Here is a 16,756-nt window from a genome sequence, read left to right as displayed (position 1 = left end):
ATAAATACTGAAAGACTAGTGGGAAATACGTATTACCATATCAAGATTAACAGGGAAATGATAGAAGAAAGACCAGGAAGCCGTACGTATTAAGGGGGAAAGGTGATATGAAGAAATAGGGAAGGGGGAAAATACAAATTGATGTACATAGAATATCTAAGGACCTGCATGACGGTGATTATATATTCCAAAAATTGACAAAATACAGGAAACAGGAGGGGGAGGGGGGGGGGGCAAACAACATGAACCGTGTTTCTTTATCAAAAAGCAGACTATTATGAGGTATGAATGGTTTATGATCAATGGTCAAACGAGATAGTTCATAGTAAATTTGGATAATGGATAGACACATAGGAAAGGGGAAAAGTGGGATAGAAAAAGAAGGATGAGAAATATGGAAAAGGGGAGAAGAAGAGAAAGAAAAGGAAAAAGGAACGATAACGAAAAGATAGAAAGAGGTCGATTCAGAGAAATAGGGAAACGAGAAAACGAGTTTAAAAGTTGAAAGGGATAGAAAAAGAAAACAACGAAGGAAATTAAGGAGAATAATGAAGAAAGAAATGAGAACAAAAGGATAGTAAGAAAGAGAGGAGGAAAATTTAGAAATGTTCCTAGAAAACGCAAGATATTGCAGTCACTCTATATACCCCCCCCCCCTCTCTCTCTCTCTTTAATACATTTTCAGCTAGAGTACGGCTGGGGTGTGTATATATATCGACGCAAAATTCTTAATATCCATCTATATATAATTCCACATTCCGTCATGAAAAAGAGAATCAATCATAGTAGGTTTGTGTCGAATGAAACAAAACAAAAATCAACATTTCGGACTATTCGGCCGATCGATCAGACCATAAATAAACATAGCAAACATTTTAACAAAATATACACAACAAAAAAAGTAAGTCCCCCCTTAAACAAACATCAATAATTTCCGAACCAATGCGAGTTTTTAGTATATTTTTACATGAGCGTGTAGGTAATTTTATAAGCTACCCTCTGAGTAAATGTTGTGGACTTATTTTGCGTCATGCTTCAGTGAGCACCGTCAGAAGGCAAAAATGTCACTTTTCAAAAGTCACAAGCCAAATATCATGACTTTGATTCCATTTCACTGGAACTAATTCCTCATTCTTATCATGAAAAATAGTCAGAAGGCTTGTAAAAGGTACTTTCTAAAAGACGATACAACTTTTTTGGCTAAATTTCACGGTTGAATAAACACAAGTCCAAATTTGCAATAATTGGATTTTTACACATTTATATCAGTAAGAATGAAAGAATATGATGACAGTTATTTTTGGGAAGAGTATCTTCAACAATATTCATCGTTTCACGGTTCAATGAACATTTAATAAAAACAAAAAATACGATTTTCAAATATCATAGGCAAGTATTGTTTCATTTTGGTAACTGAAAATGATCTTTTCTCAACTTTTTCGTTATGTTCACGATCATTTAACATGCTGCAGTGATTCAAAGGCGTTTAATTAAACATTCACGCTTGAATGAACATGTGGAATGTGATGCTCTCTTTTTTACGTTATTGGAACAAATGCAATTTGTAACTATGGATATCTGTTAAAAACCTCCTTGCATAGTTCATTTGATTTGATTTTTATGAAAATCCCGATGTTTAATGCATCAGTGAGCACACAATATTCGAAAATTATGCAAATGAGAAGAAAGTTCAAAGCCTTGGCCCCACTCTGTGCCGTGTTGAATGGTTATTTTGGTGTGCGCACCTTTTGGATAGTGTTACTCTGAAGCCATGTGCGAAGTTTCATGAAATAACTGTTGGCAGAAGTGGCAAAAACCGTCCATGAAACAAACCCTCATTTCATATTTGTGAAAATTTTGACTTCTTCTCTCATAGACTTGTGTACATTATGGGTGCATATGTTTAAGAATAAGTAACCCCTCATTCAATATGGTGGAACTTTTTTTCAAGGCTGTCTTTAGCAATGTCATTTGGCAGTAATGTTTATCAACCTATGGCCAGAATTCTGTGCAAAAATGAAATCGATATGTTCATTCATGGATGAGTGAGCACGCATCAAAGTGGGAAAATTGGTATTTTCAATGTCAAAGACTCATTTTAAAGGGTAATAAAGTGAATATTGAGGGCAAATTCGGTTTCAAATGTTTTTGTTTTATCATCCATCATTTCTATCACCACACACTTTCCGAACTTAAAACCTTTTCATGGTTGAGCGAGCACATTCGAAAACTTAGGAATGAATACTCTTTATACGGCATAAATGTATTCTTTTCGTAACAATTTCTCATGATCAGTTTAACTTATGGGCAAATTAGTGGTGGACCCATAATTTTAAAATGGGGGAGGGGCCTATAATCGGGGGAGCCACCAACATTTTCAAATTTTAACATGATCTAACAAGTTGTAAAGGATACTACCATAACCCCCTATGATGATACGTCACAATACAGGGGCCGCGGAACAGTTTTCAAGGGGGGGGGGGAGCTGAGCCAAAAGTGGGAGGGTGGGGGCTGACCATGCAAAAAATCACAATCGTATGGTCATTTTTACATTTTTGTACATGCTTTTTGAAAAAAGTGGGGGGCTGAACCCCCCTCCCCCCGCTTCCGTGGCCCCTGCAATAGAATGTGCTCACTCAACCATGAACATACGATATCAAAATTGTGTGTGGAGTGTCTAAATGATGGATAGTAAACCAGTATAAAACCATAAAATTCACTTAAAAAACAACTTTGGTCCAACATTGTATTTGCACAATCTGAAACACGACTCTTGTGACTTTCAAAAATGGTCATTTTTAATTCAATCTTTGATTACTCATGCATGACTCAACCGATCAATCTCATATTTCCCCAGGAGTTGCCTAATGAGTGTGGAAAACCACCTACGAAATATCATATCTCAAAATAATTCCGTTCAAAAGTTACAGCAATTTGATTTAGGGGGGACTTACTTTTTTTGTTGTGTATATTAAATCATATCGAAGAAATGCATGCAAATGAAACAAAAGTAACAAAGCGTCACTCAAATATGACAGCAGCAGCCGGGGGGGGGGGGGATACCCATTCCGTTGTGTCCGAAATACGTCGTAAAGTCAGTCATAGAATTGATCATATTCTGTCAAATGAATCTAAAACTTTAAAATAATATTCAAAAGGCGACAAAACCCGAGTAATCATAATGAGGGGGGGATCGAGTATCAACAACTTGACCCTGCGCGAGTGTGCTCCACATGCAATACTACTACTAGCATGACTAGTATGTATTACACGTATAGTGTTTTTTCTATCGAGTGTATCGTGTGTATATGCATCTGGTATGCATCAAGCATGCGAAGCTGTGTATACGCGCTCTATCTATAAATAGAAAATATGAATACTAATTAGGTGAAATCGTATGCGCGTATTAGAATCTACACACGGCCGTGTACGTGCATGCTATACGTACACAGAAGTGCACAGACGTACGTACATGTAGCTAGCTAGATAGATGGAGCTCGAGGGTTTGATTTTAGTGCCCATGCATGATTTGGGCATGGCCTGCGCTGCATGAATTCGCCCTAAATTTAATCATGTATTCTATTTTGTTACCCTCGTATATGTACACTACATTCCTAGTTTTGCAATGACCAAGATGTGCCATTTCATTATATAAGACATTTCTTATATAATCGCCCTTTATTCGCTTCTTAACATTCATTGAACTCGCTAAATGCACGTTTGATTACCCCTACAAACTGACACTAATTTGTGCATTCTGCTAGTGCTTCGCGCTCGCATTATTAATTCATTTGAACCTATTATTATTTTTGGGTAGGGGAGTTACTCAATGTTCCTTATTTTCATGACATAAAAAATTCGCCTTGGAGGCTTCCTACTTGATCAATAATTTATTTTCTTAGACTTCCTTTACTCTATACACATTTTGCCTCATTTATGTCAAATGTTTGCACCTTATTCATGTTTGCCTTTTTGCATGTGAATAAAAATGATTTTGAATTGATATTCCATTAATCAGGCATGTTGCACAAACAGTCCATCTACATCATCACTCCTATTTTGCATATACTTGGAAAATATGCCAAATGGTTAAGGGCAAACCCGCTATAATACTAATATTATCGCTGATATATTTAATGCTTAATATGAAACATAATTGTCTTCCATACTGCCTTATTTAGGCCCTATCTTTATTTGTATGCTTGTTATTGATTTTATTTTATTTTCGATTTTTGTGAGATCTCATTTAAATAGATAAATGAATGACACTGACAGACGAAATAATACATGCCTTTAGCAGGGGCAGCGGGACGGATATCAAAGTGGAGGCCGAGGCAAGGGGGGGGGGTCTGACCACGCAAAGAATCAATACTTTATGGACATTTTTACGTTTTTGTACACGGTTTAATAAAAACAAAGGGGGCTGAAGCCATCGCCCCCCCCCCCTCCTTTCGCGGCCCTTGTCTAATTAAAATCAGAGTAATTACTGTAATTGTATCTGATGATAATGATTGTTGTAACTTGTAATTAAAGTTTGTCTCCGAGTCAGTAAATCTTGTCATTCTGGGGAATTCATTTATTATGCGCGGGATAATTGAAACTCCGAGTTATACGAAGTTTCCAAATACGCAATAAACGACGAAATGGAATTCTATAGACATTGAAGAACGAAACAATATATCTCGTGTGATGATATTAATAGTAATAATTCCTGTAATTGTAATGATTATAATTATCTCTTTCAATCGAAGTTTGTCACCAACTCGGGAATTCTCGGGAATTCATCGATTATGCGCGGGATCATTGAAAACTCCGAGGAGAACGAAGTCTGCTAATACACCACTAATGAAGAAATGGAAATAAACAAAATAGATAAATGTACACGTATGACACTGACAGACGAAATAATTCATGCCTTTAGCAGGGGCAGCGGGATGGATATCAAAGTGGGGGCAGAGGCAAAGGAGGTGGGGGGTCTGACCACGCAAAAAATCAATACTTTAAGGACATTTTTACGTTTTTTGTACACGGTTTACTAAAAACAAAGGGGGCTAAGCCATCGCCCCCCCCCCCTTCCTCGCCCCTTGTCTAAAAATAAGAGTGATTACTGTAATTGTATCTGATGATAATGATTGTTGTAACTTGTAATCAAAGTTTGACTCCGAGTCAGTAAATCTTGTCATTCTGGGGAATTAATTTATTATGCGCGGGATAATTGAAAACTCCAAGTTGAACGAAGTTTGCAAATACGCAATAAACGAAGCAATGGAATGCTATAGACATTGAAGAACGAAACAATACATATCTCGTGTGATGATAATGATAGTAATAATTCCTGTAATTGTAATGATGATAATTATCTCTCTTAATCGAAGTTTGTAACCAACTTGGGAATTCTCGGGAATTCATTGTTTATGCGCGGGATCATTGAAATTTCCGAGGAGAACGAAGTCTGCTAATACACCACTAACAAAGAAATGGAATTAAACAAAATAGATAAATGTATGACACTGGCAGATGAAATAATTCATGCCTTTAGCAGGGGCAGCGGGACGGGTATCAAAGTGGTGGCCGAGGCAAAGAGGGGGGGTCTGACCATGCAAAAAATCACACAACTTCATGGACATTTTTACGTTTTTGTACACGATTTATTAAAAAAAAAGGGGGCTGAAGCCATCTTCTCCCTACCCGTTCCGCGGCCCTTGTAATAATCAAAATAAGAGTTATTACTGTAATTGTATCTGATGATAATGATTATTGTAACTTGCAATCAAAGTTTGTCTCCGAGTCATCTTGTCATTCTGGGGAATTAATTTATTAAGCGCGGGATATTTGAAAACTCCGAGTTGAACGAAGTTTGCAAATACGCAATAAACGAAGCAATGGAATTCTATAGACATTGAAGAACGAAACAATACATATCTCGTGTGTTGATAATAATAGTAATAATTCCTGGAATTGTAATGATGATAATTATCTCTTTAAATCGAAGTTTGTCACCAACTCGGGAATTCTCGGGAATTCATTGATTATGCGCGGGATCATTGAAAACTCCGAGGAGAACGAAGTCTGCTAATACACCACTGAAGAAATGGAATTAAACAAAAATAGATAAATGTACACTTATGACACTGACAGACGAAATAATTCATGCCTTATAGCAGGGGCAGCGGGATGGATATCAAAGTGGGGCAGAGGCAAAGGGGCTGGGGGTCTGACCACGCAAAAAATCAATGGACTTTTTTACGTTTTTGTACACGGTTTACTAAAAACAAAAGGGGCTGAAGCCATCGCCCCCCCCTTCCGCGCCCCTTGTCTTGTAATAATTAAAATAAGAGTAATTACTGTAATTGTATCTGATGATAATGATTGTTGTAACTTGTAATCAAAGTTTGACTCCGAGTCAGTAAATCTTGTCATTCTGGGGAATTAATTTATTATGCGCGGGATAATTGAAAACTCCAAGTTGAACGAAGTTTGCAAATACGCAATAAACGAAGCAATGGAATGCTATAGACATTGAAGAACGAAACAATACATATCTCGTGTGATGATAATAATAGTAATAATTCCTGTAATTGTAATGATGATAATTATCTCTCTTAATCGAAGTTTGTAACCAACTTGGGAATTCTCGGGAATTCATTGTTTATGCGCGGGATCATTGAAATTTCCGAGGAGAACGAAGTCTGCTAATACACCACTAACAAAGAAATGGAATTAAACAAAATAGATAAATGTATGACACTGGCAGACGAAATAATTCATGCCTTTAGCAGGGGCAGCGGGACGGGTATCAAAGTGGGGGCCGAGGCAAAGGGAGGGGGGGTTGACCATGCAAAAAATCACAACTTCATGGACAGTTTTACGTTTTTGTACTTGATTTATTAAAAACAAAGGGGGCTGAAGCCATCTTCTCCCTACCCGTTCCGCGGCCCTTGTAATAATCAAAATAAGAGTTATTACTGTAATTGTATCTGATGATAATGATTATCATGATTATTGTAACTTGTAATCAAAGTTTGTCTCCGAGTCATCTTGTCATTCTGGGGAATTTATTAAGCGCGGGATATTTGAAAACTCCAAGTTGAACGAAGTTTGCAAATACGCAATAAACGAAGCAATGGAATGCTATAGACATTGAAGAACGAAACAATACATATCTCGTGTGATGATAATAATAGTAATAATTCCTGTAATTGTAATGATGATAATTATCTCTCTTAATCGAAGTTTGTAACCAACTTGGGAATTCTCGGGAATTCATTGTTTATGCGCGGGATCATTGAAAACTCCGAGGAGTACGAAGTCTGCTAATACACCAATAACAAAGAAATGGAATTAAACAAAATAGATTAATGTATGACACTGGCAGACGAAATAATTCATGCCTTTAGCAGGGGCAGCGGGACGGGTATCAAAGTGGGGGCCGAGGCAAAGGGGGGGGGGGTCTGACCATGCAAAAAAATCACAACTTCATTGACATTTTTACGTTTTTGTACACGATTTATTAAAAACAAAGGGGGCTGAAGCCATCTTCTCCTTACCCGTTCCGCGGCCCTTGTAATAATCAAAATAAGAGTTATTACTGTAATTGTATCTGATGATAATGATTATTGTAACTTGTAATCAAAGTTTGTCTCCGAGTCATCTTGTCATTCTGGGGAATTTATTAAGCGCGGGATATTTGAAAACTCCGAGTTGAACGAAGTTTGCAAATACGCAATAAACGACGCAATGGAATTCTATAGACATTGAAGAACGAAACAATATATCTCGTGTGATGATAATAATAGTAATAATTCCTGGAATTGTAATGATGATAATTATCTCTTTAAATCGAAGTTTGTCACCAACTCGGGAATTCTCGGGAATTCATTGATTATGCGCGGGATCATTGAAAACTCCGAGGAGAACGAAGTCTGCTAATACACCACTAATGAAGAAATGGAATTAAACAAAATAGATAAATGTACACGTATGACACTGACAGACGAAATAATTCATGCCTTTAGCAGGGGCAGCGGGATGGATATCAAAGTGGGGGCAGAGGCAAAGGGGGTGGGGGGTCTGACCACGCAAAAAATCAATACTTTATGGACATTTTTACGTTTTTGTACACGGTTTACTAAAAACAGAGGGGGCTGAAGCCATCGCCCCCCCTTCCGCGCCCCTTGTCTTGTAATAATTAAAATAAGAGTAATTACTGTAATTGTATCTGATGATAATGATTGTTGTAACTTGTAATCAAAGTTTGACTCCGAGTCAGTAAATCTTGTCATTCTGGGGAATTAATTTATTATGCGCGGGATAATTGAAAACTCCAAGTTGAACGAAGTTTGCAAATACGCAATAAACGAAGCAATGGAATGCTATAGACATTGAAGAACGAAACAATACATATCTCGTGTGATGATAATAATAGTAATAATTCCTGTAATTGTAATGATGATAATTATCTCTCTTAATCGAAGTTTGTAACCAACTTGGGAATTCTCGGGAATTCATTGTTTATGCGCGGGATCATTGAAATTTCCGAGGAGAACGAAGTCTGCTAATACACCACTAACAAAGAAATGGAATTAAACAAAATAGATAAATGTATGACACTGGCAGACGAAATAATTCATGCCTTTAGCAGGGGCAGCGGGACGGGTATCAAAGTGGGGGCCGAGGCAAAGGGGGGGGGGGGGGGGTCTGACCATGCAAAAAATCACAACTTCATGGACATTTTTACGTTTTTGTACATGGTTTATTAAAAACAAAGGGGGCTGAAGCCATCTGCTCCCTACCCGTTCCGCGGCCCTTGTCTTGTAATAATCAAAATAAGAGTTATATCTGTAATTGTATCTGATGATAAAGATTATCATGATTATTGTAACTTGTAATCAAAGTTTGTCTCCGAGTCATCTTGTCATTCTGGGGAATTTATTTATTAAGCGCGGGATATTTGAAAACTCCGAGTTGAACGAAGTTTGCAAAGACGCAATAAACGACGCAATGGAATTCTATAGACATTGAAGAACGAAAGAATACATATCTCGTGTGATGATATTAATAATAATTTCTGTATAAATTGTAATGATTATAATTATCTCTTTAAATCGAAGTTTGTCACCAACTCGGGAATTCTCGGGAATGCATTGATAATTCGCGGGATCATTGGAAACTCCGAGGAGAACGAAGTCTGGAAACAGGCAATAAACGAAGTAGTGGAAGTCAAAAAATAATAAATACATGTACAGTATGAAATTGACAAATGAAATGATACATCTCTCTAATAATAATAATAATTAAATCTTGTGTCATGATCGGAAATTCATGTTATTGTATATACGTAGGATCATTGAAAACTTCTAGGGGAACGAAATAAGCCAATACACAATCATGAAAAAAAAGGGGAGAATGAAAGAAAGAATGAATGAACAAAGAAAAGAAAAATAAGAAAGGGAAAATGAGAGTAAGAAAGAAAGGAAGAATTTAAACAAAAAAATGAAAAGGGAAGACAAGAAAACTATAAAAAGTAGGATGGACAGCCAAAAAGGCACCTACATGTAGGAAGGAAAGGGTGAAAGGAAGTAAGAAAGAGCTAAAATGGAATAGAGGGAGGAACGAAATGAAATAAGAAAAGAAAGGAAAATAAGGAATGAAAGTAAGAAGAACAAAAAGGGATGAAGGAACGAAAGAAACAAAAAAAAAAGATGATAAAGAGAGCTTGAAATAATTGAGAAAGAAAACGATGTAGGCCTAAGACTTTGACAAAAACATGAATCATGTATTTGTTCTCAAATGATATTTTATGTATTTAAAAATGATTAAAAACTAAAATGTAAAAAAATGGGTAAAACATTAATTGAAACATTGTCAAACTTGAAAAAAAGATGAATTCGCAGTATCATCATGGTGCCGCAATGATTATTCTAGTGACCATGAACATTTCAAGCCCGCATCATTCCCAACATGACTCAAAACAACGGCTGAAGCAACTATTTTTAAAACCCCAATAACTTGCACCTCCGATCACATTACCAAATCAATCATTGAAAATCTATAATTATGATCATTAATCAACAATAAAAATAAAAGTTACATGAGAATCAAAAGTAATATTCAAAACAGCTAAAAGATCATTACTTTCCGAAAAATGCAATGTCACTTGCATACATGAACACGTACAGTCACATACGATCAACACTGCGGTACCGCGTGCGCGCAAGGAAACGCCGGTAGAATTTACGAAATTTCAACGTAGCTGGCGCTATATGAAAATGTACGATGGCCTGTGGTGATCGAAGTTAAACGCGTACGCGCCCCCGCGATAAACCGTAGTGTCAAGTTTACCGTGAGCGGCACTGTATTCCCTTAAATGCCATTCGATCGCCACGCTCGAATACACCCGGCAAAAATTTCTCCTATAAAAGGAGAAAAAGTCTGCAACGCAGACTAGAGCCCCGCACGACAAGGAGGGAAACCCCGCCCTATACTATAAGTACCTTGCGTGCGTGGCTCACTTCCTCTTTCTTAGGCAAACGAACCTCAGATACAGAAAGAGGGGAGGTGGGAGGGTAGCATAGGTAAGTATGGCTACTTCGTAGATATGGTGTTCACTACTGAACAACATAATCTACTTCAGATACGCCATACTTACCTATTCCCTTAAATGCCAGATTCCCACGGAAACAACTATGGGAGGTGGTCAGGCCAAAGGTCAGAGCCAAGAGGCCCTACAGATCAATTCTATTATACAAGATACTAATGACAAGCTTGTAAAGTTAAACTCATACCTTGGATTAGCGATGGGGACCGGACAGGGTGGCCCTCGCAAACTTGGATTCATCACCGAGGACATCCGAGAGGTAGCAGGATGTGAATGTATTAGCGTTGGACCAGTATGCCGCTTTCATTATATCCTCCATGGGTACGCCCTTGAATAAGGCCCAGGAAGCAGCCAATCCTCTTGTGTCATGGGCTCTAACTTTCTGGTGAATGATGACTGGATCACCAGCAGATTTCACTGCCTCCACAATCCAACGAGAGATAGTATCCGGCGAGACAGCCCTGTGAGGGGGAATGAAACTAACAAAAAGTTGATCGGAAGCACGAAATTGTTTAGTCTTATCAAGATACCATTTTAAAGGTAAATGCTAGTTTTGGTAACGATATCAAAATGAGTTCGTACAGAATCCAATGAAATGACCACCAAAGTGTCTGTTTGTATAAATAAAACGCATGTGCCAAAGAATTCTGGAAGAAATTGTGAAATTGCTGAGAAATCAGCAAATAAGCACAGGAATCGGGTAGGGCGTCGGGCCCGACGCCCTAAGCAATAATTATAAATTGTCCCACGTGCGCTTATCTGTGTTGGGGATCTTCGGTGTGAACATTTTTCAGCGTAGATTTCAAGATTTCACAAAGTTCAGTTAATGTAACTGTACCAGATCTAGATCCTCGGTGATATACTGACAATTAAGCCTTGTTTTACAGACTGTCTCATGAAATCAGTGTTTACTGCAACTACTGGAATTTCTCTTTAATGCTCTTACCGGGCACCAAAATCTATCCTCCCTAACTGAAGAAAAGGAACTTATGGATGGTAGAACAATTTCAAGAGGGAGAGAGGACTCCCGTTAGATCTTAGCAAGAAAACGGCCATGAGGAATAAGTCTAATCTTGTTTTTCTCCCAACGAATATGCCCAGGAGCTGTGGTAAGAGCATGGATAGAGCTACGCCTCTGACCAGAAGCCGCTGCCAGAAGGAAAACAGTTTTTATGGTTAAATCCCGCAAAGATGCATTATGCATTGGCTCAAAAGGGGGCTGACTGAGGGAGACTAACACCTGGGGAAGGCTCCAAGCAGGAGCAAGAAGCCTTCTACTGGGTCTGTTAAGAAAGGACTTTAATAACCGTGACAGAAAAATAGACGAGGAAACAGATTCACCATTGTCAAAGCCTTCATGTAGGACAGCTATGGCAGACCTGTAACCCCGAATAGTATTACATGCCAAATTCTTGTCATACAAAGATATAAAAAATTCAGCAATCTCACCTACAGATGCCCTGCATGGATTAGTCTTAGCCTGCCGACACCATCTCACATAGTGACTGAGTCTGGAGTCGTAGGTTGATCGTGTGGAAGACCGTAAACGTTCTGCTGAGAAATTGGCAGCCCGTTCAGAAAGTCCAGCCTTGATTGCTGCTGCCCTGTAATGGGCCACAGTGTGAGCCTCAGTTTGTTGGGCTCGGGGTAGTAGTGCTGGGTCCCTGGTAGTGTTGAGGCAAAAAGATCTATCTGTGGGTTGCCGAAATGATTGAATATCTCCCTGGCCACAGCCTCGTGGAGCATCCATTCCGAGGGGAGATAGCGCCCCCTCGATAAGAAGTCTGCTATGTGATATGTTACCACCGTCTGGTTGTCTGACTTTATCAGGACACACTTTTCCACTATCTCGGATGCAAAGTGTTGGAGGGCTAACTGCACCGCAATCATCTCCAAACTGTTTATGTGAAAATTCATCCTCAGTCTGCAAGGGGGAACTGTATTCACTAAGCTTGAAAGAGTCCCAGAAAAATCTGCCAAGTCTTCGCAGTCGAGAGACGACTGGACAGGAGTTGCTCCGCGACTGCTCTCATTCTCTGAACCCGGTGGGGAAGGGGGGCTGCCACCTGACTCGGGATGTCTATAAATGCTCCAAGGAAATCCGGAGTCTGAGTTGGAGTCAATCTTGATTTTTCCCAGTTTATGAGAAGGCCTAAATTTGTCGTTAACGCGATTGTGACCTTCAAGTGTCTGAGAAGGGTTTGTTCTGAGGGGGCGAGGATCAACCAATCATCCAGATAGCAAAAAATTTTTACCCCTCTTCTTCTTAGCTCTGCAGCAATTACCCTGACGAGCCTTGTAAAGATGCGAGGAGCAGAGCGAAGGCCGAAAGGGAGGGCCTGGTACTGGTAAGTGTCCCCTCCTATTGCGAAACCTAGGAGATGCTGAGAGGACCTTGCTATTGGAACGTGAAGATACGCGTCCGATAAGTCTATAGATCTTGCCCACGCGTGGGGGCGAAGCAGGGGCAGGATCTTGGAGAGGCATTCCATCTTGAATGGCTTGTTTTCGATGAACCTGTTTAGTTTCTTTAGATTCAGGATCATCCTGAATTTTCCGGACCGTTTCCGAATTAGGAAGACATTTGACAAAACAATCTTTCAGCTGGAGGGCACCTTGGAAATTGCACGCCTTCTCTCCAGTTCGTTGATTTCCCTTAAAAGAGCCTCTCTCGTTTCGAGAGAGTGGGGGAGGGCAGAGGTTTGGTTAATTGTGCGAACGCATCCCGATAATGTGGGTCGATCTCGACCCGATATCCCTCCCGCACTATCCTGAGAATTAATTTGTCTCTTGTTATGAGGCTCCAATTTTTTGCAAAGAAAATGAGCCTTCCTCCTACGGGGGCGTGTAAGTCTGGGGAAAACGGTCCGGCCAAGGAGTCACAAGTGTTTAGGGGGGTACTGAGAACCGCGGGACAATCTGCGTCGACCCCGAAAGGGTGTAGGGGTCCTTTGATTGGTCTGGGGGTTCCTATCCCTGACCTCGCGTTGTGGGGGGCCCTGCGGTTGCTGGTTACTCGGCCCAGAGGCCTGCTGACGTGAGGAGGAACGTTGGCCATAAGAATGTGAAGACAACCTGTACACTGTCTTATCAGCCGTGGAAGACGCAGAGATGGAAGATTCTAAAACTTCCTGAAAACGACCACTGAAAAGGTCATCCCCCCAGGCTGGCAGTCTTTCGAGTAGTCGAGTAGCATTTTTTTCAATCTGAAGTAGGTCAATGACCTGTGAACGTCTTGCTCTCGTGCAAAGTATGGCCATTCTCGACGCCTGTTCAAACTGGTATTCTGCAATCTTCATAACACACTCCCATATGTCTCTGCGATCCTCTGGGGAGATACCTAGTCTCTCAGATTCCCGAAAGGCTGTCAAAAGATATGTGTGATAGGTTGCTAGGCGCATAGATGCCCTGGCTGCCTGGTCAATAGAGGTCAACTGACTCTCCATACGCTTAAATCTACGTGACCCGAGTGGATTCTGATTAGAGTAGCGCGATCTCTTAGCCTTAGCATCACCAACACAAAAGGCTGCATCTGGGACTGTGGGAGTCTTGAAAGCGTGCTTAAAGTCTCGTTCCCCAAAGCGAAAGTGCTTCTTAACCACTCTGTTGGTAGGACGTAAGTCCCTTCCCGTCATTAAGGTAATTCAGGCAGGATGAGAAGGGTTTGTCAAGCTTCACCGCAGCTGAGTTGACAGATTGTCTCCCAAGCTCCGAATCGAGACAGAAAATAGGCTTAGATTCCTCTGAGTCGGTAGTCTCTGCCTTAAGCTGGGGGCAGTATTTCGTAATCAAATCTGCAGCCGAAACAGGCTTGCTTTCTACGCTATCATGGCGAGAGCTGGGGCTGGAAGCAAAAATAGCTGAAGAAAAACCCTCACTAATCACTGAAACCCCCTCCTTCTCATAACGACCGCTAGCAATGCTCTGTCTCTCTGATCCTGAAGTGGAAAGTTGAGACAGCAAAGAGTCTGCCCATTTTCGCTTGCGGGATGCTATGGGCCGATGGTAGCCATATTCAGAGTTTGAATCATCCTCATTTATATCAATAGAGGGAGCATGACAGGTACTCGGGCTTCTCCCCCGAGTACGGCTTTCAATGTCCCGTTGTCCTGGCCGTGGCCGCTTCGCCGGTACTCCGTCACGCCTCAGCGGCCCGTCCGGCGTCGGGGCGCCTGGGCTGTCGGGCCGAGTTTTGGTCTGCGCCGCTGATCTGGTAGGGGCGCTGGTGTCGCCTGCAATCGGCTGATTCGACAAGTTCATACATTTTTGCGCCGCCTGGAACATCTTCATGAACCATGCCGCCGAGGCAATGTCCGTGTCGTCAGGGGGATGAAAACCCGTTTTTACGTCCTTCCCTGATTCCCCCATCTTCGCTTTCTTGGTGACGGGAATCGTCTCGAATTTATCCGAGTCGTCCAAAGAATACTCGGCCCCCTTAACCTTCGGTATCTTTCCCAGTAAGGTGACGGACGTCCCGAGGGTTAATTCGTCCGGGGTAGGGGTTTTAGCTGTCTTCCTCTTGGGTTTGGCCTGGGAGGGGGTCTTGACTTTTCCTTTGAGGGGGATTTTGAACCCTGTACCTCGTTTAGACCTGGCTACATTGGGGGTTTTCTTTCCTCCATCATCTTTCATAGCTCCATCCTCTTTCGTATTGTTCTGGGAAGTGTTATTACTGGCTTGATTGGGGCCCTGACGGGGAGAGTCTTTCGATCCAGTTGTTTGGCTCATTATGGTGGATAATATAGACGTGGGGCCTGAAACGTACCTCCGTCTGGTTATGGCTGTGGGATCGGATGAGGCGTGGGTACCGAGACCTCTGCCTACTTCTGTGATGAGACGTGGGTTCTGAGACCTCTGTCTACTTTTGTAATGAGACGTGGGTTCTGAGACCTCTGTCTACTTTTTGTCATGAGACGTGGGTTCTGAGACCTCTGTCTACTTTTGTAATGAGACGTGGGTTCTGAGACCTCTGTCTACTTTTTGTCCCGAGACGTGGGTTCTGAGACCTCTGTCTACTTTTGGGAAAAGTCTTTTACTGTTTGGGTGTATAGAAACTCTAACTGAGCGTAAGCGCCACACAACCGTTAGGTTCGGGCGCCGGCAAAAGAAAGAGGAAGTGAGCCACGCACGCAAGGTACTTATAGTATAGGGCGGGGTTTCCCTCCTTGTCGTGCGGGGCTCTAGTCTGCGTTGCAGACTTTTTCTCCTTTTATAGGAGAAATTTTTGCCGGGTGTATTCGAGCGTGGCGATCGAATGGCATTTAAGGGAATAGGTAAGTATGGCGTATCTGAAGTAGATCAAAACTTTTTCAGATATCTTCTCCAACCGATACTGCAGGTTCTAGTTCAATTATTGTAGAAATTCCGAAAATAAATGTTAAACATAACAAATTCATTGAGAGAGATTGGACAATAACTGGCAAAAACAAAGAGAAAATCATTCTTCGATCAAATTATTATGATGTATGATTATGATAAATGAGGGTTTAGATTATTTTTTTTAATTTAAAATATAAATGCATCAACGAGGAGAGTGTGGACAGTAAATTGGCAACAAATTATGAAAATGAACAAAATGATTCTTTAATCAAAATATTCTGTAGATGTCTTCTACAGCAGATAATTGACAACATATCTAATGAATGCTCACTATCTTCAAGGTGTGCTTGAATTAAAGGAATAATTATGAACTAATATGGCAGTCATCATCAGTTTAAATATAAAAGCTTTTAATACTTGACATTGTATCATCTTAAGTATCAACTCTTCCATTACTGATCAATAACTCAAATAACAGACATGTTTGAACTTTGATAAAGGCAGCCATTTTCTTCACCAGGGTAAAGAGCGGTGGACTTACCCGCCGTTGGAATGATGCCCTTTCTTTTTCGGAGAGCTTTGGTTAAGATCTGTCTTAGGGTGATCTGGGTTGAGTCTACAGCAAGCCTTGATTCACCATCAGACGATTTACTGTGGAAAAAAATTATTATTGATAATAAAGGTCTTTGTATTAACAATAATAATATACAAATAATGCACGTAAGGGCATGCATGCAGGGCCAAATAATGAACGACGTGCGAGAAGAGCCAATGGATATATACCGCAACGAGGTCCGCAGGACCGAAGGGGTATATCCATTTGGCGAGTCGAGCAGAGAG

At 40.6% G+C, this 16,756-nt stretch overlaps 1 protein-coding gene across 2 annotated transcripts in view; it reads right to left on the bottom strand.

Annotated features, from left to right (window-relative positions):
* Nucleotides 1-16,756, bottom strand: part of LOC121428689 (target of rapamycin complex 2 subunit MAPKAP1-like) — a 99,546-nt gene that overhangs the window by 24,967 nt on the left and 57,823 nt on the right. For both annotated transcript variants that reach the window (XM_041625494.1, XM_041625493.1), the window contains exon 7: nucleotides 16,458-16,567. In XM_041625494.1, coding sequence (XP_041481428.1) covers nucleotides 16,458-16,567 — 110 coding nt within the window. The remainder of the gene's footprint in view (nucleotides 1-16,457; nucleotides 16,568-16,756) is intronic.

The sequence above is a fragment of the Lytechinus variegatus genome, chromosome 15 (genome assembly GCF_018143015.1).
Source record: "Lytechinus variegatus isolate NC3 chromosome 15, Lvar_3.0, whole genome shotgun sequence".
Lineage (NCBI taxonomy): Eukaryota > Metazoa > Echinodermata > Echinoidea > Temnopleuroida > Toxopneustidae > Lytechinus > Lytechinus variegatus.
Note: the sequence above shows the minus strand (reverse complement) of the source record. Positions and strands in the feature narration are given on the sequence as shown.